Below are 26,080 nucleotides of genomic sequence, written 5' to 3'. Positions count from 1 at the left end.
CACAGATTTTTTTTTTGCAATTTGGTAGTGGTGCAGCGGATCGCGGTTGATCCGTAATCCAAACCGATCCCACTCCACGGTTCGGTACGCACGTGATCCGAGGATTCGAAAAAGAAGAAAAAAAAGTATGTTTATGGTGGCGTGGTGGGTCTGTCAAGCGATAGTTCTGGCCAGCGCTAGCGGTCCAAGTGCAGGAGCAGAGGAGTTTGCGGTATTTAAGCAGCCCTTTGCTGCCCAGTCCAACTGGCTAAAGCTATTACAGAAGCTGTTGGGGTGTTTAGCTGCAGACGGGAGGCCGTATTCTGTTGTGCAAAACAAGGGGTTTAAACTGTGATGAACGTGCTTGAGCCACGCTATGATATGTCGTTTGCGTCCACTTTAGTGGCAAGATCGTTCCAAGCATGTATGAGCGGGAAAAGTTTAAAGTTATGGCTGAACTGTCCCAGGCATCTTCTGTTGCTCTAACTACTACAAATGGGTGGAGCTGTCACGGTCAACAGAAAGCTACGTGACCGTGACAGCTCATTGTATCACAGCGGAGTGCGATATAATGACCGGTGTGTATTATTGTAGGGTCTACCTTACAATATAAAGCACCTTGAGGCGACTGCTGTTGTGATTTGGTTCTTTATAAATAAAATTGAATTGAATTGATGATGTTTGGATGCTGATCCAAAAACTGATCCGAACCGTGACGTTTTTGATCCGTTGCACCACTGCAATTTAGCATGTTTTTTTTTGTTGTTGTTTTTTTTTACAGCACATTGTGTTCTGCGTCCTGATTGGCTGTAGACCATGGTCAATCAATCTCGTGCCGTGTTTCTGGACATGCTAAAGGAAGGTAGAAGTTACCGTCCATGCAAACTACAGAGACCTCTGGTTTTAGCCAATGATTTCACAGCAAACTCCAGCAACCACTCACCAACCAGTCGCCAACCAGTCAGGGAATAATAATGTTTCCCTGGTAACCGATGGTTCAAACCTCTATAGGCCTCCGTGATGACCATATTAACGACACGCCCCTTCTATGACATCATACAGATGGAAACAATGTTCCCTCTAAGCTGAGCGCGTGAGCAATCGCGCACTGCTGACACGGTCTCCCCACACATACAATCATCCAGCCTGAATTGGAATTAAAGTAAATACATGTATTTATTTTATTTTGCTGATTTTCTGTGCGGGGAGACTGTGTCAGCGGTGCTCACGTGCTCAGCTTCGAGGGAACAGTGGATGGAAGAGTCAAAACTCCCGCTTGCACTCGCAGCAATTTCATTATTTGAAATTATCCACATCTAATATGAACATCCAGCAGAGCAGCTTCCTGGGAGGAAAAGCTTTTACTAAAGTGGACTGTGGAGCCTTGGCAGTGGTTTTAAAGTGTGACTGCGGCGCGTTTCTGATCTCTTGAGCTCACTTGTCAATCAAAGCGCGTGGGTAGCATGCTGACATTTTCTTCTTTACTGGAGGAAATTTGTGTTGCTGTGGGTGGCTCTTTTCCATTTATTAATGTGTGTTATTTAATTTTTATTTTGCCCAAACATGGTGAACATTTCCTGTTCTATTCATTCAGCATAAAATGGAACCAAACAGAGCGCGTGCAGAGCGCGTACCTGTCGTAGCACACAGGTGCAGGCGTGCATTATGTCTCCTGGTGGTAAAAAATAAACCCATCCACAGCAGTTTATGGTCAAACGCTGCCACTGATGACGATGCTTTTAAATTGCAGTGTACAGTAATGTGCGTACCCAATGTTGCTGTTTCTTTGTGTGTCGCTCTTACTCTCCCTGCCGCCTCCACACCGATGCGTGTTGTTGCATTAACGCGGAGGTGAAGAGTGGGAGGTAGAGGGCAAACTGAGAGGGCTACAAGAGGGATGGAGCGAGCCAGGGAAGAAAGAGAGTGTGGGAGTCCGAAGCATAGATACAGAACAGATAGATAGATAGATCTATTTGACTGTCCTTCTTTCTCCTTCGTTGCCTCATTTCTAAAACGTATAATGACGATGATTTCCCACGGGTAACCCACTCAGGTCAAACTAAATCTAGAAGGTAATGAGAGAAGGGGAGAGATAAAGAGTGATGATGAACGAGGGATGAGATGGAAAGGAAAGAGAGGCAGATGGAGAGGAGAAGTTGGTCTCTTTGCAGCTCCAAAGCTCGTAAAGCCCCGAAGCTGTGTGGAGTGCAAACGGGAGGGAGGGAGGCTGAGTCGAGGAGAAGAAAAGCTCGAAGGGAGAGAGAGTGAAAGGGAGAGGAGGAGGAGGAGGAGGGTTTGCGTTGGTGTGTTGGCTGGCAGAGAGAGCGCTTGTCAAAAAAACCTTCCACTGACAGAAGGCATGATTCACAGCAGAGAGAGAGAGAAACAGCAGAGATAAAGAGAGAGAGAGCGGCGACAGGGCAGAGATGCCAGTTAAGAAAAACAAACGAGGATGCTGATTTGAAGCGGGATGACAGCACGCCAGCAGGATGGGACTGAGATCGACGGAGTGGATTGACTGACTGTGACCACGCTGATAAGGTTTTGGCTTTTCTATTGATTGGTTTGAAAAATAGAGCAGGTGGCGGTGGCAGCGATGAAAGAGAGCAGGAGAGGGAGAGGATGCTTGAGAACGAAGGCTGAAAGAGCTAGAGAGACCTGGAATTATTCTCAACTATCAATAGGCTTCTTTGACGGCTGATGGAAATTAGACAGCTCCGAGTGCTCACCGCCGCGCTGGAGACGGGTATAAGTGCGAGGACTGTGAAAAGCTTTCTGAAGATGTTCAGAACACGAGTCAATCAGTTCTCTTCATGTGGAGATGACAAGTTCTCCACATTCAGTTTGTGAATCTGTAAATTGTGATTTGAACTTTTTTCGTCTGCTGTGGTTCTGAGGTTAGCACATCTCTCAGTTTGTGTGCTGGATGTCAACATTTCAACAGCCTTTTGCAGAAAATAAATTAGCTTCTTGTACATTTACTGGTACAGTTTGTCCTCGGGACTGTACCCTCTCAGGTAACCGAGTCTTAATTTAACAAGGTGCAAAATCGGGTGCAGGAGGAGCTGTTCGTTTATTTTATGTAATTTTATTTTCATTCATCATCCACTTGGATGAGGGCCCGGTGGCGCCAGTGTCCGGCAGCCTCGCCTCTGTCAGTGCGCCCCAGGGTGGCTGTGGCTACAATGTAGCTTGCCATCACCAGTGTGTGAATGTGTGTTTGAATGGGTGGGTGACTGGATGCGTAAAGCGCTTTGGGGTCCTTAGGGACTAGTAAAGCACTATACAAATACAGGCTTAAAGCAGGCACCTTATACTGCTTACTAAGACACATTTGCCCTTTTGGCCCCTTGCAGGGCAGACATAGTTACCCTGAGTTTTAATAATTAGACCTGAACTCAATACATCCTGTTTGTGAAAGTCTATGACGTGCTAAAAAATGCTATGTGATGGACCACTTTAGTGCATTAAACTTTACACCAAAAATGGAAAATCAGCTCTGAAATTAAAATGGATAATTTGCAGGAATATTGAGGCCATTTTAAACTTATTTTCATCGAGCATTAAAGCAGCTGGTGCTGCATTAACATCAGTGTCCTGAAAGGACGTCTCACCTTTTAGGCTGTAAGAACTATACCTGTGTAAAATGTCCAAAGAGTTTAGCTAAACAGCCTTTTTGTAATAGCACCAGCAAGTGGCCAGGATGATGTTAGCACCTCTGTAATTGTGGATGTTGGTGCCGGTGAGTGTGCTAATGAGCCGGGTTTAAATATGCAACTCTCAGCTGTGACGCACGAGGCCAGGACTCGAGTTCCAAGCTTGCTTTTAGGCTCGACTTTCTTTATGTTACATTTGCTTCAGGCACGAAAAGCAGTGTCCAGAATGTTTAGGTAAAAAGCACTTGCTTAGGCCGAGGCACCAAAAATATTTGACTCCGTCTAGACTGAAAGTACTCGGTTACATGTAGACTAAAAACATACTCAGCTATGTTTAGGCTCAAGACATAGCTATGGTTAGCTAAACATAACTTTCATACTAGAGCAATAGTACTCATGTGAAGACAACAAAAGTACTTCATTAGGTTCAAGCTCCAAAAGTACTTGGTCGTATTTAGGCTAAAAAAAAATACTGGCTTAGCTTTAGGCCAGAAAGTACTTGGTTAGTTTTAGGCTAATAATACTCCTGGTTTAAGTACCACGAGTATGCGGTTACCTTTAGGCTCAATTATGCTAAGTTAGCTTCAGGGCAGGAAATACTTGGTTATGTTTAAGATCAAAAAGTACTCAGTTATGTTTAGGCTGAAAAGTACCAGGTTAGCTTTAGAGTAGGAGCTTTTTGTTTAAGCCCAACAATTGAATGATTTTCTAACCTAATGAGTTGATGAGTTATCTCAGCTTTGGTTAGGATTAAACTACAAAAAGTACTTTGATATCCTCAGGAAAAAACCTAATCTACTAGAGTAAAAGTACACAAATAGGTACAGGAGCCAAAAGTACCTGGTTGTATTTAGACAGGGTACAGGGTTAGTGTTAGACCCTTGGTCAGGCTTAAGCTCCAGCAGTGACCTATATTTTCAAACTTAATTGAATCACCTCAGCTTAGTTTGAATTATCTCAGTTTTGAGGGGAGTCATTGAAATGACTGCTCACAACAGTAAAATATGGCGCTGACTGACACATGACAGGAAGTTACATAGATTTTCATCCATCTTCTTCCACCTGAGCATTTTCCATCTGTCACAGGCTGGAGGTGGAATACACCTTGGACTGGTTGCCAGTCTGTTGCCGGACTTTAGCAGGTTACCTATCCAACCAAATCCTGGAACGTCCACTGGCTGCCCCCTGTCAGCCACTAAGTGATGCAGGACGAATGAATTTCTTTATATGTGGACGGGGTTTCATTTCTGCAGCACTCTGTAGGCTGGAGGACATGGTTCACTATGTTCTGGACAGCACACTGCTCCCCTGAGTTTGTCAAATGCTCTGCAGGCACTGTCAGAGGAAGGTTTTAGAGAAACGCTCTCAGTTTACGATTAAACTTGAAATCGAATTCAGACTTTAACTTCCTGAGAGTGGTCACGCTCCAGCATCAACACAAGCTAAATGCATCTTTCTGTAGAGGTTCCCTGCAAAGTAAAGGCCATATCCAGGCTAGTCTCAAGCCCAGTTAGGGTCATTTTTCTCTCAGGACTGTGTGCAGCACCACCAATGAAGGAATTTCTATTGTCAACTAACCTGAATGAGAGTCCCTGTAATTGTGTGTTCATTGCTATTATTACCTAATATCCTGCTCACTGACTTTGATACATACGGAGAGACTTTTTCAGGCTCTTTTCCATGCAAATTATTTTTATTTGCTTTCTCTCTCCACAGCCAGACGAAGCTAATCATCGAGTACGGCCAGAATGAGACGAGAGGCTTTGACTGGATTCAGTCGTCCATCCACCGTCGCTCTGTCTGACGGACTGCCGGTCTGCTGGATGAAGATTTAATTGGCTGCGAACAAACACAGAACAATAAACAGCCAGAATAAATACAAATGCAGGCACATCGGGGGGAGAGTGGGAGAGAAGATGAGCTAAAAACAGCAACTGTGTGGACATAAAAACTGGACCCGTTTCATCTTTTCTTGCTGTTTTCCGAAAGCTGTTTGGAATATTTCTCAGAGTCGGATTCCTCATGTTGTTTGCACCGTTGTTATGTCATGGATTATTTGACGGGACGGCCACTTTTTTGCAGGAGTGTCATACTTTGATCATCAGAGATGCTCCTGACTTCTCATTAAAACAGAGAGAACACACGTCAGGAACATGTTTTTGAATGTGACGTTTTATTCTGGCATGGCCGTCTCAAACCCAGTTGCCATGTGTCCTTCACTGCCTGAATTTTTCTTTTAGATTTAGTCAAATTAACGACTTCACAATTCGCTCTTCAAGCTTCACCCGTGACTCCCACCAACCCCTCCCACCCTCAGCCATCCAACCAATCATGGGCAAGCCTCTCAGCCGTCCCGGGTGTTTCAGGAAAAGCTCTTGCTGCCTGGAGAAACATGGAATTGGGGATGGTGGAGTGGGAGGGCGAGATGGGGGGATGGAGGGGGGATACGGGGATGGCTACGTACCCCAGCGATCCATTTATGACACTATGTGCATCAATCAGCAGATTGACAGCCATCACCACCACCACCCTGGAGGGTCCATACGGCGAGACGGTTGCGGCGAGGGCAGTTTTAGCTACTCTACGAGTGGCTCGCTCCGAGTCAGCAGAGCGCCCCCCGACATGTTTGACTCGCAGCCACGGTCTTTAACGCCAAACCCCTCCTTTGTTCGGCGCTTGGATGAGCGAGCCATCTATGATTCGCTGAAGCTCGGCGGTCAGGACGGAGATGACGGTGGCTGTCATTCGCCGGGGCGGTTCACCCGATCGGTTTCTCCCTCTGTGTCTTCATTCTCAGCTCCGGGTGTGTCCTCCTCCTCCTCAAAGAAACATCACCATCACCACCCCCATCACCATGGAGACAGCACAAAGAGCCGAGACGGTCGACATTCCTGGAAAGTCCTGACGCCTCCGAAGCACCTGGAGTGTCTGGAGCTGACTACATCTGAAATGATGGACAGAGGAGGTGGATATCTAAACCCGGGGCACTACCCTCCAGCTGGGGGGCAGTCCTCCTCCCTCACCTCCCCCCTTATTTCTCCCTTCTCTGGCTCCCCTCTCTCCTCGGGCTACCACACTCCGGTGTTCTTCTCCCCCGCCAAACCTCGACCCAGCCAGACTCAGAGTTTACGCTGTTCACCTCCCCACGTGATCCAGCCCAGGCATTACTCCCAAACCCAGAGCCTCAGGCTGTCACCCCCCCAAGAGCTGAGGAGATCCCCTTACCGCTCCCCGCTGGTCCAACTGTCTGCTCACGACCTGGAGCAGGACCTCAGGGATCGAGGAGGAGGAGGGGGAGGAGGAGGATGGGGACGCAGCGAGCGAGAAAGGGAGTGGGAGAGGGAGAGAGAGAGGGAGATGGAGCGAGGGTGGGCTCAGCGAGAATGGGAGAGAGAGAGGGAGAGGGGAAGGCTGGAGAGGGAGCGAGCACGGGAACGGGAGAGGAGGGAAACATCTTTCGCGACCTTCGGGTATGGCCGACCAGTTCCTCTGCGTTCGGACAGAGACTCTGTGTTTCTGGAGTCCGAACAGGGTCTCGACACAACGCCATTACTGCTCCCCCAGCCCTCTCCTTCACCCTCGCCCAGCGCTGCCCCCAGAATGGGCACTGGGGCGGTGGGTAGGAACAGAGCTGGGTCAAAGGTCGGCCCTGAAGGTGTGGGAGGGGTCATGGTTTCCAAATACGACAATGGAAGCGTGGGTTTGGTGTTGGTTGATAGTAAATCTGGGTGTGGGCCAAGGTTAGTGAGCGAGGTTGGGGGTAGAAATGTGATGGAGGCTGAAATGAGGGCAGGAATACAAGAACACCATCGTGCTGAGAGCTGGAGCAAGTATGACAATGGATCCAGGCCCAGCGTTAAAAACGAAACGAGGATGGGCTCCCAGGTAAAAACAAGACCAGGGGGGCGGGATTTGGAAGGAAAAGTGCAGTCTGGGGTGGGGAGGGAAAATATGGCTCCATCTGCAAACAAGGAGGTACACAGGGCAGGGTCATCAAAGAGTGGAGAAAGATCAGGAAGGGCTGTAGCGAAACCAGAACCAATCGCTGAAGCTACACCGTCAAATGTGACTGAGAGCAGGGATGAGCCTGGAGCTAGAGCAGATCCTGCAGCTGGATCTGGTCCAGGGATGAAGCCACAGGGAGGAGCAGAGGTAGAGACTAAGGCAACTTCAAAGAAGGTGGAGAGACAGAGTGAGGCAGAAGCTGAAGTAGCTAAAGTAAATAAGGAAGTTGTTGCCGCAGCGGAGTCCAGGATGGAGGAAAAACCTGAGACCGATGTTACAATTGCTCCTACATCTAAGCCTGAGGCAGCAGTAGAAGGTGGAGCTGGCAGTGAGACAGGAAATAAGACTAACAGTGAGCGCGGGGTTGACACTGAAGCCAACAGCACCAAGACCGCAGACAAGGGTCCTACCTGTGCTGCGGCCGAAGATAAAACCAAGCTTCCTGCTGCAGATCAACCTGAGAAAAAGACTTTCAACATTGATAAAACCGAATCCAGCCATGTGGAGAAAAGTTCACGATCCAAGAAGTCCAAATCCTCCAAGTCCAGCTCCAGGACTCGACCAGGCACCGCCACCGGCCTGCGGCCAGGTGTGGTCAGCCCGCGGCAGAGCAGGGCGCTCGGAGACCTCGAATCAACAGGCCCAGCTGAAGGCATCGAGTCCACGTGGCCTCGCCGAATCATCGTGAGAAAGAGGACCGTTCGTCAAGGTGGAGCACTCCACAATCTCCCCATCCTCCCCCCCTCCCCTCCGTCCTCTCTGCGCTGGAGAAGAGACGCCCACTCGGCCACCTCCGTGCAGGCCACTTCTCAGAGAACCCTTTATCAAATATAACAAACTCCACCAGTATTGTGGGACGATGCTCGCTCAAAGAGCCCTCGCATCAGGAGCCGGGGTTGGGGTCCAGTTTGGTGGGCAGGGCTTCGCTGAAGGAGCAGAACTTGGAGCACTGGAGGATCTGCAGAGAGCAGGAGGAGCCAAAGAGATCCAAGAGCAAAGAAATACAAGGGGACAAGACTGAGGAGGAGAGGAAAGGGAATGAAGAGCGGAAAGAAGAGAAAGACAGAAAGGAGGAGAAAGTGGAGATGGACAAAGAGAAGGGTGGGGTGGGGCTGGTGGAGGAAACAAAACAAGAAAGAGCAGAGATGGCAGTCGAATTGAAAGTCCAAGACAAAGCAAACAAGTACAAGGAAGCGAAAAAAGGCAGAGATATCGAGATAACTCCTGAAAAAGTGGAGGAGAAAAGTATGAAGATAAGGGATGAAACTGCTGGGCGAGGCTTGGAGGAGGAGGAGGAGGTGGTGGTGACATTACAGAAAGAAGAAGGAGAGGCGGAGGGAGGAGAAGGAGGCACACTTGGCGAGGAAGGAGGGGTGGAGAGCTGGGACGCTGTCCTTGATATGGTCAACACTTTGTGGGATGACGGTTGGGATAAAGGAGGAGCAGGAGGAGGAGCAATAGGCGATGCAGACTCCCTCTCGGGCTCCCTGCAGCGCTGGCCTCTCCTCCGACCCCCCATCGGGTTCGGAGGGTCCCACCCTCCCTCCTCAGCAGCCTCGGAGCTCAGCCTGACGGAGCTGGAAAGGAGAGCCCGGGAGCTGGACTCTGACCTGGAGCACCTCGACCTGTCTCAGCCCCTCAATCAGGAATCGTACCCAGCGCTCCTGGAGCCTCAGAGGGAGCGAGCGGACATGTACCAAACTCACCCCGGGCCTCAGAGAGAGAAGGCTGGCCTGCACACAGGTAAACACCGCACACACCTGCAGGAACTCGCACTCGACACACGGACGTTCACGCCGCTTTAGAAATCACACCTGACAAACGTGCTGGCAGCCTGAAGCGTTAGATGATGAGTTAGACGATACAAACACAGGAGTCAGTGAAGCTTACTGACGAACACGAGGCAGGCAGGATGAAGGTGAACACCACCTCGTTAGCTGAGAGCTGATTGGGAACAAGACAGGTGGAGACAAAGGAACACGAGGGCCGAGGAGAAATGTGACTGTGACCCACATGAGTGAATTTATAGTCCAAACACGGTGGATAAAAGTAATGAAACATCTGTCGTCGCAGTCACACACTGACTTCTTGTTCCAAATTAAAATGAATTTGGCTCCAATAAAACACAAACCAAATCGAGTCTGTCAGTCGGGGTAACATTTTCAGATTTTCTAGGCTGTATTTCTTTATTTCTGTTTTACAACAACAGGTGTTTAATCCCTTTAAACGAAGCCCGGAGAAAGATGCTTTTGTGCTCGCTGTTTGCGCTCCGCCGGTGCAATCACACTGCAGACGCTGAGCAGGTTTTGGATTTCAGTCGCTGTTCTGTATTGTTTGTGACTCAGAGTTTAGCTGTGATGCTGGCTGTGAATTATTGGACCAAAACAGGAGGTGGTGGTGAGCTGGTGCCAGAAGCCTGCTCCTCCAATCGATGTATTTATTCACAGAATTTAGAAGAAACAGCAGCAAAGCATTTAAAAGACATGAAAAGAGTGAAAAGAAGAAACACAAACAAAAGTCAATAATAGAGAAGATCAATCATCTATGAAAACTTTATAAAAGCTTCACAAAAGCCTGTTTATGAAGGAGGTTTTAACAGTTTGCAGTGAGGAGCTGAAAAACTGTTGGGAATGCTGCTGTGGGAGGCAAACCTGAGCCGAGCTGTTTCCCACTGCTGGAGCCCCTGCTGGACCGTAGAGGAACTGCAGGTTCAGGTGTGCAGCCACTTGCAGCAAAGTCGTGTGGATGAATGTTCCTGCATGTAAATGTAAAATATAAAAAGCAGTGATAATTGTTCAGCACAGCAGGGAGTGGTGTTACCTTCCCCCTCGTGGGGGCGGTTGAGTCAGAGCCAGGTGGAGATTTGGAAATGCTTCATGAACTGTAGCAGCAGTGACAGATTCACTGGTCCATAAAGGAAAAGTCAGGGCTTTAAAACAGGAGCGTTTCTGCTTGATTGTCATGTGAGCAGTGGCTTTCTTTGCTTAGATCCTTCCAGGAACCAAAGAAAGGCTCGGATACAAAACAGTGGGGAAGAAAAGGCAGGATGCACTGGTTATAACTGTTTCTCTGTTTAAAAAGGTAAATATGTGATGTTCTTTTCAGGGGTGGGCAGCAGGTCCCAGGTCAGCTTGGAGCTCAGTACTACAGCCTCACTGGCTACAGACGCTGACAGACCTCCCGGCTCCTGGTCAACCAAATCTGCCGGGACGTCCACCACTGGCACAAGGTAAGGAATCTAAAAGTGCAGGGCTCTAGACTAACTTTTTGCCATGTGCCAGTACACCTAACTTTTTAAAGTTAGGTGTACTGGCAATAGTTCTTTTCCTATTACAGCTACATCCACTTCTGTCGTGCCTAGGCTGCTCACTAGGGCTGGGTATCATCACTGATTTCTATAATCCATTCGATTCTGGTTTTCAAAGTCCCGATTCGATTCAACTTAGCCAGAAGAGTCAGAAATATTATAATTCTGATCATTTATCAGTACTGACTTCATCAGAATTGTGAACATCACAGCAGATGCCTTTGTGTGAAAGTAACTGAGAATAAAACACAGAAAAACATGAAGGAGATTTTCCTGGTCTGGCTTTTTATAGCAGATAACCTTAAAAATATTCTACAATGTTCTGTATATAAAGTTTAAATTTCTTCAGTATTGAACAACAAAAAAATAGGCTTTCTTGTCCGAGGTCATTTAAGTGAAAAAAAGAAAAAGAAAAGAAAAAGACAGCAGTCACAGCGCTGTAAACAACGGTAGACTGGTGGGTAATAAGCGAATGAATAATACAGAAAACAGAGATTGGAGACGGGAAACTGTTCTTGAAGTACAGAGAGAGATAGAGAGAGAGCTAGCTGTGCATGAAGTGTGATTTTAATAGTCGTGGAAGCAAAACAGCAAAATTCATGACGACATTGATCAAATGTGAAGCGCAGTTTGCTGCTTCTTTTGCTGCTGGCTCGGTGAATTTTGGTTGGAGAGACAAAACCTGCAGCTCAGAATCAGCGCAAAAAGACGTAATCACAGCGCGGACCCGACACATCAGAATCGCTAAGCTCCGACAGCGTGTCCGTTTACGGGCCGTCGGGTGAGAAAGCCGAGAAAGACAAAGCTGATTCTGATGCGTCGGTCCTCTGTGTTTACGTCTTTGTGTGGAGTCCGTGTACCTGCTCTCATTTGCTGTTTGGTTGTTGTTGAAATGGTTTTGTGAGCTTTAATCTGAGAATCTGGCGTTTCTGGCAAAACACAGTTATATTTAAAAGTTGATTCATGATTTAATGAATTGATATCGCTTTATTCAAGCTACTCACCTCCCACTTCCACCTGCACTTTCAACTGGACCACGGCCAATCAGAGAGGTCCCGCCCCTTACTATCTCTGATTGGTTTAGTCCACGATAGGGGCAAAATGTGTGTCTGTTGTTGACCACAGGGAAGGTTGCAGATTTTTTATTTATTTATTTTTTTGCTACCGGAACAGTTGGTCGCAGAGGTGCAACCAAAATTTTTTTTTTAGTCGGACCACTGAAAAGTTTGGTCGCATTTGCGACCAAATTGGTCGCACTCTAGAGCCCTGAAGTGTCACTGCAAGATGCCAGAATCCAGGATCAGCCATGTCTCCACCCCTCAAAGGCCTGTCCTGTGTCTCGTAAACTGAGGACAGATACAGGTGTGTTTGAATGTAATGGGATTACTGACGGGAACAGGAACCAGTGCAGAAACAGCACTGGCAGCTAAATGGGCAGAGCTGTTTCTCTAAACTGGAGACCAAAACGATGTGTCAAGGTGATCAGAAAAACTGATTTCCATGGATGAAAATACGTCATATTCTGATTTCATACTCAGAAACAGGGTGGGTTTAATTACACACCAGGCTGATTTTGAGCCAGAATCACACTACAGTCAAAATGAGCAGGGGGCGACCGTGGTTCAGGGGGTTGGGAAGGTTGTCGGTTCGATCCCCAGCCCTGTCTGTCCTGGTCGTTGTGTCCTTGGGCAAGACACTTCACCTACCGCCTACTGGTGATGGCCAGAGGGGCCGATAGCGCGATATGGCAGCCTCGCTTCTGCCCCAGGGCAGCTGTAGCTACAACTGTAGCTGCCTCCACCAGTGTGTGAATGTGAGAGTGAATGAATAGTGGTATTGTAAAGCGCTTTGAGGGTCTCGAAAAGCGCTATATAAATGCAATCCATTATTAAAATAATGATGACCGAAGTTACTGCAGCTGTGCAGTGAATCCAGTGATGTCACTGCCTTTGAAATGATCACATGTGAGAAACTGAAATTGAGGAACTGCAGCACAAACAGTGATGTACAGTATATACACTGAGCAATAAAAACATCAGACTGTCTGTTTAATGGACTCGAGCTGCTGTTTTATTCGCTGTTATTAGCTTTTGTGTGAACGTCCCAGAACAGAGCGAGCTGTACCTTGATGAGCTGAATCATTTAAGCTTAAATGTCATCCAACTAAATGATCTCTAATCATATTCTTCAAACTGAGCTTTGAGGGCTGGAGCTGCTGTAACTGTGTTTGTAATCAGCATTGTTATGAAATCATTCATATGAAGCTGTTGCAGGCGTCACACGTTTTATTGGAAACTGATTAAAAACTGCACAGTTAACTTTCCTGTCTCTACCTGATCATTCCTCATGGCTTACAAATAAAGACACAAACCAAACCGTGTCACAGCCGCAGCAAAATTTAGAAAGTGAATGTATTTGTAGTGATGTGTCCATCACCCGGGATATCTGTGCCGATGGCTTGGGGCTGTGCGGCTAAAACAAATCAATGGCCTTGATCTGAAAAGTGGGTTATCACTTTAAAGGCTTCGGGGGGGCTGAGCACACATGGGGATGCTTCACCACCTTCTGTCCTTTTCTTCTTTTCCAGCTCTGCTAAAGAGGACAGCTCTCCAGACTCCAACCTGACGCTGGAGTCCGACTCAAGCGGCGTTTTCCTCTCCTTATCCAATCAAAGCCAGGAGGAGGCTGGCTCTGACAGTGACCAGCCAATCAGTGGTTCCGACCTGGGCAGCAGCAGCACGTCACTGGAGAAAGATGGGGACGATGGAGGGTTAAAGGAGTGGGGGAGGGAGGAGAGCGCGGAGCTACAGTGGTGCTACCCGTCACTCCTCAACACGTGCTCGCAAGAAGACATCGAAGGCGAGAGGGAGGAGGCGGGGCGCGGAAACATGGAGGAGGATGAAGAGCGGGGAGAAGGCGAGGACAGAAGGAAGGATGGGAAGATGGGAATGGTTTCAGTCATCAAGAAGCCGTTAGAGCAGAGCGTTATTAAGAGCTCCATGGCTCTGAGAATTGAGGACATGCCCCCCAGGAAAAAAGTCACCCTCATGGGAATAGACTCCCCTCTTCCTCTGTCTCCTTCAAAGCAGCCAATCAAACACTTTCTAGATCCCAACCAGAAGCCAATCAGAACATCAGGGCTGGACTGTGGTGACATAGATCCCTTCGTCCAGTCGGACAGCTTTGTTTACCTTGCTGTGTCTGCAAGACCTGCCTTCAAAGGTGAAGTCACCACGGTGACAGAAGCCCACAACGTGAAAAAGGACAGTATACACCACCACACACACGGCACGAAAACGCACATGGATCCGCCTAACCCCAACTGGGACGCCAAGCCAACACAGCTCGCCCCACAGAAGCCAGAGGAGGGAGATTTCCTGTGCACCGACAGCTTCGTCTACCTGGCAGCTCCAGCCTGCCTCCTGCTGGGCCCTCCAGGAACTACAGCCTACAGCGGCAAGTGAGTATGCACTCGTCTACACTTCACCTCTCAGCTGAAAGAGATGTATTCATTTATAAAAACCATCCATCCGATCATCCATCCATCCATCCATCCATCCAGTCATCCGATCATCCATCTGATCATCCATCCATCCATCTGATCATCCATCCATCCATACAATCATCCGATCATCCATCCATCCATCCATCCAGTCATCCGATCATCCATCTGATCATCCATCCATCCATCTGATCATCCATCCATCCATACAATCATCCGATCATCCATTCAGTTTTGGTTTCTTGTGCAATCTTTTCACTGTCAGCTAATGTCTCAGTGACACTAGAGTAAAAATAGGTTGCCGGCCTCCTTACCACCAGGAGAAACTGGTGGTTGCTCAGTGATTGCATTGAATGTTTGGTGACCAACTGGCGACATTCTAGTTGCCCGAAGGTAATATCTTCCCCTGTGAGAGGCAACCTGTCTCCCATCACAGTCTGACTCAGACTGACTGCAATCACTCTGAGACAGATTGGTAAAGGTTTGAAATAATCAGTTTGATTTATAATCACACACAGATTACCAACGTTCCAATCAATCACTCGCATCAGTCTGAATGAGCCTGCGCTGATGAGCACCAGGTTAAAAGCAGAGCTTTAGTGCTTTTAAAAAGCACAAATGATGAAGATACCAGAGGGGTACATCTGGCTTTCTCTTCTGTTTTTTAGGGAGTCCGATTCGGAGAGCTCAGGTTCGGGAGCTGCTGATGTGTCTGTGCTGGGTTGCGGTTCAGTGGCAGGGGACAGCGATTGGGACTCGGACCTGTCCGACTCCGATCCGAGCCGCTCGTCAAGGACCTCCGCCACTGGGAGCAAATCTGGCCGTCCGAAGCGGCTGCCCGCTGAACCTGACTGGGATTTATTCGGAGAAACCACTGAACCCGAAGTGCTGAGCGAGCTCTTCACGGAGCAAGACAGGAACAACAACGGCATAGCAGAGAGAGTTTCCGGGGTTACCACCAGCATGGCAGCAACACCGTCCGTCCCCATGGCAACTCAACCCGCCACTCCACCGTTGAAGAGGATGTCGACCGTGGAGCAGTCATTGACGAAGAAGGTGACGTGGCAGTTTAAACCTGCTCAGAGGTCGGTGTGCACGGGAAGCAAGAAGGACAAAGAGAGGGAGGCGATGTCGTCATTGGCGGGAAGGTTTACTGAACTCGGAGGTGGCGAGATGTACAGACCCACCCCTTCATCTTCATCGTCTTCATCGTCGTCACCATCGTCATCGTCATCCGGCTGATTTCTGAAAGAAAAGCTTGTTTGGAGAAGCTTTTGATGGGCTGAAGAAAGGTAGAGGCGAACTTTAGCTCCTGTAGACCTGCAGCTTTTGCCTGTCCGTTCCGAATTCTGTGTCTCGCTGCTGCCGTTGCCTTGGATGACCTTGTAAAGGCTGCGTTGCATTTTCTTCAGTTAGTCAACAAGTTATTGTTATTATCATATATCAGTTTAAGTTGGGACGGTCTTCACAGAAACAGCACCGTTCCTGTACAGTTTTACTGACTGTCGGTTGTTTTTTTCACTCACACGTTACATCCACGTCTGTTAAAATAACAGATCCGAATAATTCTGTTGGAGTTTTATTCTGCTGAACGTACTCTGAGGGAGGATCCACCTTCAGACTGATTTCACATCTTATACTATTAGAGCCATGCTGGAATTAAATCACAGTGATCCGTAAAGTGATCTGAGTAGGAGAAAGTGGTTTCTGCTGCTCTCTGATTTTTACGGATGTAAGAGTGTAAACGTCTCGCCTGCTCCCCCACGTCTTTGAAGACGGACTTTTACAAACTGGCTGAGTTTGATCTCTACAGTCTATGGTGTGTTTTATAATCACAGCCAAGTTTACAGTGTATTTAACAGTGTGATAGTATATTTTGAACATGGAGATAATTATTGAGCAAAGTATTAATATATATATATGTGAGTGTGTGTGACGAGTGTGAACAACTAATTGAAGGATTTAACAATAGAGTTTAATTTAAATGGTTTATTTATCACTTAGACTGAAATTGTGAATGTTATAAATGAGCAATATGCTTACAGATACATGCTATATTCTATGTTTAACGCGCCTTCATTCAAAGGGAGTCAAATACGGCTGTTCTGTCAAACCTGCTGGTGTCTCACTGATACCTGTCAGGTGTCTTTTGGTGAGGGTCAAATTTGAAACAGCTGCCAAATTCACATGTAGAAGCAGGAGAGTTGGCAGTGATCAATAAAATTCTGCCGGCTGGTTTTATCCACCAAATACCGCGGTCATGTTTGGGTTAAAATATGTTTGCAACACGACACACTGAAAAGATGTTTCAGGATACTCGGCACGTGTGCAGTCAGTGCTTAATGTGCAGTTCCTCTAACGTCCAGCAGGGGCTCCAGCAGTGATAAACTTTACAGCAGAAATAAACACGTTTGCATTCACCCTACACCGGGGGGGGGGTTAGGACCTCACTTGTTTAGATTATTGGGGGCGTGGCCTCTTTGACTGACAGGTGGATGGTGACACAGATTGCTCTAGCTGCTAGCTGTCTGCTAGCTTCACCTGAACTGGACATCTGGACTGTTTTTGAGCTGTTGAAGCATTTTATACGACATCATCCGATCAATAACATGGCTGCTGTGAGGTCACTCTACTAACAGACTGTCCATGAAGGCAGAGCGAGAGTTTGCTGGGATTTTATTATGTTATTTAGCGCTGATCATTAGGTATCTGTGTCTGTGCGATGCTCCCAGCCGCAGGTTGCTAACCTCGGTGGCTTCAACTGGCACAGGCTGGAGGGTGGTGCAATTAATGTAGCGCTATTAACAGCTAATGTGTGGCACAGATGGAACATGGAGTGCAGAGATCTCAGCACACAGAGGCTGCAGAGACAGGCAGGGAGCATGTAGTGCTGGGAAATCACTGAATCACGACAAAGATTTATTTATTTACACTTTCTTCTACTGTTTGAGGCTCTTTTAATAAACAGCTACTTCAGCGTGTTTGATTTGGGGGAATCTTACTGTTCCTGACACAACCTCAAAGGGATATGTCTCTCCTCCCACGACTGAACCAGAAAGCTTTGATTCGTTAGGTGAATGTGGAAACACGATGGAGCCACTGCTTTTTCAGCTACATGTGAAAAATGACAATAACATACAGTCGCTAACTCAGGTTGTAGTATAGAAAAGAGTCTCGTTTTTAGGCCCAGCTGGGGCTCCGCTAAAATGCTCAATCGGAGGCTCCACATGGGGGCTTGTTAAACCAACTGTTAGTGCAGTGGTTGGGTCCATCTTTTATATACAGTCTGTGGTTTCTCTAACACCAGCGGTTTGACAGACGCCGTTATTTGACGCCCTGCCAGCGAGAGCGGGATGGAGTGTTTAAATGTATAATAATGGCTGAGTTTGATTTTTATTTATGCAGCCAGATTTTGATTGTAAATGCAGTCTTAGACTCATGCAGAGGTTTTATGTGTAACATTTTTAATCATCAGGTAGTTCGGTTTTAAGTGCCATAAACAGCAAGACCACGGCTGAGATGATTGGTCGTCTTTGTCTCACACTGGGTTTATTTCTGCTCAGAGTACAGACTTCTTCTTTTGTAATCCTCCCCCTGCCATCTTTGGCTTTTCTGAGGAGGATAAACATGCTGGAGACGTTTTTCTCCTCGCTCCCCGCCGCCGTTTGTCACCGCTTCAGCTCTGTTTGTGCTGAAAAGCAAAGCAATCCAGGAGATTTCCCTCTGAATCCAAAGCGAAGTGCAGCCAGCGGGGAGGCAGGTGGAGCTGCCAGTCATCCCAGCAGTGGTTCTGCTGTTCAATCATTACATGATGAATGTGGTTATCATTCACTGAGCTAAAAAATGGGACAGGCAGCACCTTCCAAAGACATCGCAGACATGTCAGGTCACTGATGAGAGCGGCTGAAAGTCTGTTTTATGCACGATGTTGCTGATAAAGGCCTGACAGGCTAATCGTCCTCACATTTAGTCTTGTTCTTAATGTAAAAGTGAAAATGAGGAACGAGGGCCAGATTTACTAACAGTTCATCACTTTTAGGCCTTTTTCTGGTTTTCATGAAGCTGCTGTTGACGAGATACTGTAATAAGGTCTTGGCCCCTCACACAGGGACCAATCAGTGACCTCCGGCAACCTGAGATTGCTAGGGACAAATGAGCATCTCCAACCAGTTTGCCAGAAACCCTTGAGTGAAATCAGCTGTAAAGAGGGCGCTGCCCCACAGATGTCTGTGATTGCTGACACGTCTGCAAACACTCACCAACCGCTGCTCAAACTCGCCTTCAGAATAAAAGTTGCATGTTTTGGTTGCCACAGTAGAGCAGAGCTTTTACGTTGGAGTCAGATTTTCTCTGGTTGGTGTTTTTCGGGTTGCATCGCCGCTCTACAAACAGAGAAATGGAAAACGTTTGACTCCACATGAGATGTTTTTCTTCTTTTGTGCGGACACTCAACGACTGCGGAAATCTGCTGCTCATCCAAATAATCTCATGGAGGTTTCAGGTGCAGCACTGTAAACCTCCAGCAGCTTCCAGCAGCCAGTCAGCGACCAGGTCTCTGGGCCTGTGTGACGGAGGCCTGCTGGTGTTATTGAACTTGAATTCAGAGTGTTAAATTTAAGAGTATCAGAGAGCTCAGAGTGTGAAATGTCGTTTTAAGGAGCTCTGACCTGTGTTAGAGAAATGCCTGCAGCTTCTGGCTGCAGGGAGCAGTAACAGTAACCTCACTAACACTCGGATCGGTCAGGAAATGTTTGAGCATCCTTCAGGTCAGCTGTTCATCAGCTGTTCGCGAGTTCAGGTTTAGATGGTAGAACTGATGTGAATCTGCAGATGCACTGCGTCACGTTTGTCATCGCTTATTTTTGACCTGCTTGGTGCTCTGTTGCTCAGTTGCCTGGTTGCGTTGCCTGTTACTGAACTAAACTGGCTGTGTCTTTGTGTAAATTTGGTGCACTGCTGGTGGATCACCTGCCGAATGCACCTGATTAGTAAATCTGGCCTCAGAGTTGCTCGTGATGTTTGAAATTCTGGATTTTTAGCCTTGCTGGGATAAGATGATGTTTTTTTTGCCATGAGCAGCTTGAAGCAAGCCGCACACAGAAAGGCTTCAGTGACGACGTTGATGATGATCTGTGTAAACCGACAGGATTTGGTCGGGCCTTAAACGCACCTGTCAGACTTCCCGGTACATCCACAGAGGATTGGAGTGTTTCATTAACATGCCTCTATTTTTAAATCTGCAGCTTCTTGTTTGGACTGTCTGAATGTCTTTGAGGTGAATGTTAATCGGGACACAGTTAATGACTGATGAAGGCTTTTACCCCTCATGTTAGACTATTCCTGGATGGGGCTTTTTTTGCACAGCGTCACCTCTAATCCCCGTGAAAGTCATCATTTAACAGGAAAAGCAAAATGAAGCTGTGAGGAGACTCCCTGGGCCCCACTGACCTCCTCTAGCAGGAGAAATGAACACAAATACATGACTGCATCACTGCCATGATTAAGAAAAAACAAAGACTAAAGTTTGGTTTCAGCAGAAAATGAGACAAAATGGGCTGCAGGAAAACTACTCCACACTTTTATTACTTCCAGGCTGGACGACTGTAATTCATGATTATCAGGAAGTCCTAAAAACTCCTTGAAAAGCCTTCAGTTAATCCAAAATGCTGCAGCAAGAGTGCTGACAGGGTCTAGAAAGAGAGAGCAGATTTCTCCTGTTTTGGCTTCCCTTCATTGGCTTCCTGTTAAATCCAGAATTGAATTCAAAATCCTGCTCCTCACATACAAGGTCTTAAATAATCAGGCCCCATCTTATCTTAATGACCTTGTAGTACCATATCACCCTATTAGAGCACTTCGCTCTCGCTCTGCAGGCCTACTTGTTCCTAGAGTATTTAAAAGTAGAATGGGAGGGAGAGCCTTCAGTTTTCAGGCCCCTCTTCTGTGGAACCAGCTTCCAGTTTGGATTCAGGAGATAGACACTATCTCTACTTTTAAGATTAGGCTTCAAACTTTCCTTTTGCTAAAGCATATAGTTAGGGCTGGACCAGGTGACCCTGGATCCTCCCTTAGTTATTCTGCTGATGGTTTGTGATGCTCTCACCGTGACTTTATGCTGCTGCATTAGCTCTGTCACAAACTTTATTCTGTCTCAGCAGATTCCCTCTCCGATCCTCATTCTGTTGGAAGTTTCTTCCTGTTAAAAGGGAGTTCTTCTTCCCCAGACTCATCGAGTCCTGCTTGTATAGTAGGGCCTTTCCTTACCATCTAAATCAGCCTGAGATAAACGTTGTGACGTGGTGTTACATGAACAAAAAGCAGCCCTGCTCAGACTGAAGTTGTCTAAAGCTCCGAGCGACAGCGGCAGAGGACGTTGTCATGGGAATGATTGCATCTCCAAACTGAGTCTGAATGTTTTTGTCTCTGACAAGCTGCAGCCTTGTTCTCCACCTTCATCCTGTCCTCGGTCTCCTCCACCATCCCCTGATACCATCTTTCACACAGTTTGATTTCAGCTTTTACTGCACAGCAGCACCGTGTCATCACGTTCCTGCACAACATTAACGTAATCTGCTCCAGCCGCCGTGACCACTTGCTCTGTAAACATTACATTTAGTCAAAGAGAGCAGAAACTTCCACTGACAGCGGTCACAGACTGTGTCGCTCGTTCTCTGTTTCACACGTCTGTGTCTCGTCCTCCTCCACGTTGCCTCGTTTCATTCTGCAGCCCCGCTCGCACTCGCCCTGCAGCTGTCGCTCAGACCTGCAAATTCTAATTACGTGATTATCTTTTCTGTTCAGACAAACTGTGCTCGCTCGGAGCTTTTTAGCTGAGACTCGCTCTTTCCTCCCAAAAAACACACGCGTGTGCACCAGCGTGCAGCTGCCAGACGATCAGAATCAGCAGTTCTCAGCTTCAGTCACGGTGAAAGTGATGGAGGTATTTGGAGAGGATTTGTCATAAATCAGTAAAGGAGTGCATGTTTTACTTGAAATCTTTAAATAATCAAAGCGTTCACATTTTGCTGCTTTAGCCTTTGCGGACACTGGGACGTCTGTAAAGTCGTGCCTGTTTCATCGATCCGAGGTCTCGTCACACAAAGTACAATCAGCGGGACTCCTTTCAGAGTCGCCTCCTTGTGCACCTCTGGACCACTTCCTGTTTCGATCATCACTGTACGTCTGGTCACTTTGCCTCTGAGCTGCACACCGCATGCTTTCCACTGACTCAAACTCTTCGCTGTAGAACCGGACATCCTGGGAAAGGTCCAGAGGTGCACACAGAGCTGAGCTTGAAGGAGAGACTGGCTGAATTTAAATAATTGCACCTTCTTTGCTCACTTTGTTTCTAACCCAGCTTCAAAATCATGCAAAAGATCTGGGACACATCCCACCCACTTTTCACACCTGAGCAATATATAAACGTGGAGGGGTGGGCCGTGTGCGCTGCTGTGACCCTGGCCCTGTGATTCTATAAAAACGATGAGAAAACGGCTGCAGATCCAGTTTCCCCTGCAGCTCCACAGTCGGGCTTCGGGCAGCTTCTTGGTGATTTGCCGGCAGCTCCAGCTGAGCGGTTCTTTTGAAGCCGACTCTTTCTTCTTGCAGCGATGTGACGGGGCATGGTGAAACTATCTGTGTAGTGACCCACTCTGCATGTTTGTCCTGACCCTGTGTTCAGGCCGAAGACCGAGGCTGTTTATGTGACACTGTTCATTGATTAATTTTTTTTATTTCTGTATTAAACTATTGGCTCTTTGAAGTGTTTCAGCTGAAAACCTGCATCTCACTGGAACATTTTCTAACCTGCTGCTTCACAGTCTGATCGACGAACAAAAGCTCAATAACCGAACGGACGAGTCAGACGAACTTTATCGACCTTTGAATTTCTGTTGCATCAAACTGTGGCAAAACATCTAGTTTCACTGTGATGGATAAAAACCACATCCTCTGCTGACTTTTGTAAAATCAGGCCTGCGTGTAATACTTTGCTGTTCATATCGACGCTGCTCACTGGTAAAGCTTAGCGATTAAGACCTGAGACGGATTCTTAGCTGGAAAATGATTTATGTGAAATCTTTTCGTGTGCCATATTCCCAAGCCTTGTTGAAGTGCATTATTGTACAATAAAGACTAAAGTTGATGGTGGCTGTGACTCTGGCCTGGTTATTTGCAGAAGCAGTAGGTCAGAGATCGGACTGCGTGACAACACCGAAGGAAACGTGAACATTTTAGTGAAGTTTCACAGTTAGGAAGGGCTCATTTAGCTACTATGAAATGACAGATTTATGGCCATGAGCCCAATGTGTGTCCACCTCCTCGGGCAGATGAAATCTTCCTTTACATGATGCTGTCTCAGACCATCAGGACTGAACACAATTCAAAAATAGAACCTTTTCAAATCGTTAGGTGCTGTGGACCAGCCGTGACCTTTAACCTTTTGATTTAAGGCTGGGATGCAGAGGCAGCTGAGTCAGTGCAGAGCTATCCCGAGGTGATCTGCGGGCTTTTATTCAGACAAATGCTTCAGGAAGTCTTTAGACAACGTTTCTCTTTTCAGCAGGACGAAAGTCAGAAACATCCGGTCAAAGAAACCGAAGAGCTCCTCAGGGCTGAGAGGTCGATATCCTTCACCAGACTCAGTGTGAAGATCAGACAGCATCACAACAGAGAGCTGCAGATAACAGCATCTCTGATTCAGGCAGGTCTGCTCAATATTTTTACTTCACTTCTGCCCAATGTCATCGTAGCTAACTGAAATAAGCTCAAGTCTAAAACTAGACCTGAAAAAACATTTCAATTAACTAAAGTAAAATAAAACCGAGCTTTTAAAAACACATTACTGAACAGGGATAACCCCTGAAGGTGTGCTTCAGGGCTCCAGCTTCTTCAGTTCTAAAACTGAACTGAAGAAGCTTCTTGGATAAGAGCTGAAACACCTCCAAGAAACTCAACAGTCGCTTTCCATCCGAGCTCCTTAGACCACCATGGCCTGGCTCACTAGGAACCTACACAGACACTATATAAGGACCATTTACCATCTGGGGAATTTGGAGAACAAGTCAACACTTCACACTTGTGATTGGGCTCCTCAAATCCTTCCTGGACCACCTTTGCTTTGTGGCAGGGCACATTATCCTGCTGAAAGAGGCTGCAGCCATCAGAGAGTACCCCAAACAGGTTGATTGTGTTCATCTGGATGTTTTCAGTGGGAGAAACGTTTCATCCAACTGACTTCTTCAGTCTCAGCTGACTGCAGGTTTGCCCAACCTTATAAACCCCCATTGTTCATTCAGTGGGCTAGTTTCAGTCGTTGTGCAAATGTATTGTTTATAAGGTTAGTGACGAAACACTTCTCCCACTGAAAACATCCGGATGAACACAATCAACCTTTGGGATTTACTTACCTGAAGGATTGAGCCTGCATCAAGACCATCAGGGAGTACCGTTTCCATGACAGGGTGTGCCTGGACCGCTAAATAACGTCCACATGGATGGACATTATACAGATCATTGCCCAAAGCCACTGATGTTCAAATAAAGCCGAGACTTCAATGTCCAGCCTATTCGAATACTTCCTGCCAGTGAAAGAGTTCAGATAATGCAATGAAACAATAAGAAAGTTTGAACTGAAGACAAAGAGCTCAGCTGGAGTGTTTGTTGACATCTCGTTTCCAGGGTTAAGGAGGACATTCAAGCTTAACAAGATAATCTGGAAGTCCTGAGAGTCAAAAAAAAATGATGTTTTTCTATTTTTAACCTGATTGAAACTGTTTCCTGTCCTGTGTTTGTGGATGAACTCGTCTGAGGTAAAGCACCATCACTAACTTAAGCCTGTTCCTTACCTTGACCTTTTATCTCCACCTACTCCTGTCCGTCCTATCACAGGAGCTCTTTGGTAATGTGACGAGATGTTCCTAAGAGAACCTGGCTGTGACCCAGTATGTAATCCATGACCGGCTGGTAAGTTGGTGTTTGTCTCTAAGCTAAAAAGTTGTAGAACCAACTCGTAGTTGCTTTGGTCACTGACAGGTTGCTGTGGTCACCCAGAGGTTTCAGGGAAGATGCTGAGCTGTCTGCAGGCACTCGTCTTTTGCTCTTCAAAGTAAAAGTTGTCCTACCGCTGAAAACAACATACTTTATAAGGCACAACTTTTACTTTGAAGGGGAACAGACTCTGTTTCTAGTTTGGTGAGTGTCTGCAGACAAGTCGGCCTCTTCCATGCTGGTGACTTTAGTCACTAAAGCAACAACCTGCTGCAACCATCCACCAACTGGGAGTCAGCAGGAGGTTACTGACTGTTTCTAGGCCTGTGTGGATGTGGCTTTAGCAACTACTCACACTCAGGTAACACACATCTTTTACTTGGTAACAGCGGGTCACCGACCACTCTGCACGCCTGGACCCTAAGTCGTCGCTGGTTATGACCCCAAAGGGAGAAAGTCAGAAAGGTCAAATGTAACCAAGAAATTATTTTTTGTCCTCTGACTGAATGGATGCCAATGACAACCTGACACACAGCAAAAACTCCAGTGTTAAATTAACACTGGAGAGTGTCTATATGGGTCCACACCTCTGAGTGTTAAATACAACACTGTTGAGTTTTAAATTAACACTTTTGACAGTGTTATATGTTTAAAAGTAACCTAGTCAGTTTTGAAGATTAACAATGGCTAACACTGAGCAGTGCTGATTTTCTAACACTGGAAAATAACTCAAAATGTTAGAAATATTCCAGTGTTAGAAAACTTATCTCGGTCTCCCTGGTGAGCAGTGTGGTGTTTGCTGTCTTTGTTGACCTGTTTGTTTGTTCATTCCTTTTCTGGATGTCGGCCTACCCGCTGAATTTTCTCTTTTAATTGAATCATGCACATTTTGTGGAAAACTCGCCATTTTTACCCCCCTGCCATCTGTCTCCCTGGGCTTTCTCTAACAACTCGTTATGAAACTGGAATTCATTTAGTGCTGTATCTAAACGAGCGACGAAGCCAACCCCTGGTTGCAATTTAGGAAATGAAATTTTAATTAGAGGTGCAGCGATTTCATTGATATCAAATCAGCGGCATCAGGCTGCGTGATTAATCATTCCTGGGAAAACTGTGAGAGACTTGGAGACACACAGCCAGCCTGCAGAGCCATCTGTGTGTTAAATAGTACATGGTGCAGGAGGAGCTGTGTCAGTAATGTAGGTCTGTCCATCTATTTAAGGCTGATTAATTAGAGCACTTTGAATAAGGCCACGGAGAATGAGAGAGAGAAAGGGGAGAGAGACCACCGTGATGAATGGATAATCCATGTGCCATTTGCACAGCCGCCGCAGGGACTGTGGTGATTTACTGGGCCAGATGACACAGTCTGTTTGCCGTACAGTCTGAAAAAATATGCGAGCAGATTTCGTCTGATTCTTGATCTAATTTGGAGAAACTTTTGAGGATCAGCGACAGTAAACACAGACAGGCGTCCTGCTCGCCACGCGGAGGCACGTAAAGCGGTCATGGCGCCTAGCTGACACAGCCAACGGGACAAAATCGGGATAAAGTTCCTCACGAGATTTCCTCCTGATCGTCAAATAAACACACTAAAGACGCTCTGATCTTCACGTAGGATGACGCTCTCGTCCACAGACCTGA

At 46.9% G+C, this 26,080-nt stretch overlaps 2 protein-coding genes across 2 annotated transcripts; both read left to right on the top strand.

Annotated features, from left to right (window-relative positions):
- The first annotated feature begins 1,862 nt into the window (after positions 1 to 1,862).
- Positions 1,863 to 8,488, top strand: LOC145422372 (uncharacterized). Its single transcript, XM_080293660.1, has 2 exons — positions 1,863 to 2,520; positions 5,352 to 8,488. The coding sequence occupies exon 2, from the start codon at positions 5,967 to 5,969 to the stop codon at positions 8,472 to 8,474; it is 2,508 nt and encodes an 835-aa protein (XP_080149786.1). The 5' UTR covers positions 1,863 to 2,520; positions 5,352 to 5,966; the 3' UTR covers positions 8,475 to 8,488.
- LOC145422373 (uncharacterized) lies at positions 8,488 to 22,597 on the top strand. Its single transcript, XM_080293662.1, has 4 exons — positions 8,488 to 9,383; positions 10,746 to 10,869; positions 13,535 to 14,407; positions 15,118 to 22,597. The coding sequence occupies exons 1-4, from the start codon at positions 8,726 to 8,728 to the stop codon at positions 15,689 to 15,691; spliced, it is 2,229 nt and encodes a 742-aa protein (XP_080149788.1). The 5' UTR covers positions 8,488 to 8,725; the 3' UTR covers positions 15,692 to 22,597.
- Positions 22,598 to 26,080: the final 3,483 nt, after the last annotated feature.

Source organism: Astatotilapia calliptera, chromosome 19 (assembly GCF_964374335.1).
Source record: "Astatotilapia calliptera chromosome 19, fAstCal68.1, whole genome shotgun sequence".
Classification (NCBI taxonomy): Eukaryota; Metazoa; Chordata; class Actinopteri; order Cichliformes; family Cichlidae; genus Astatotilapia; species Astatotilapia calliptera.
Note: the sequence above shows the minus strand (reverse complement) of the source record. Positions and strands in the feature narration are given on the sequence as shown.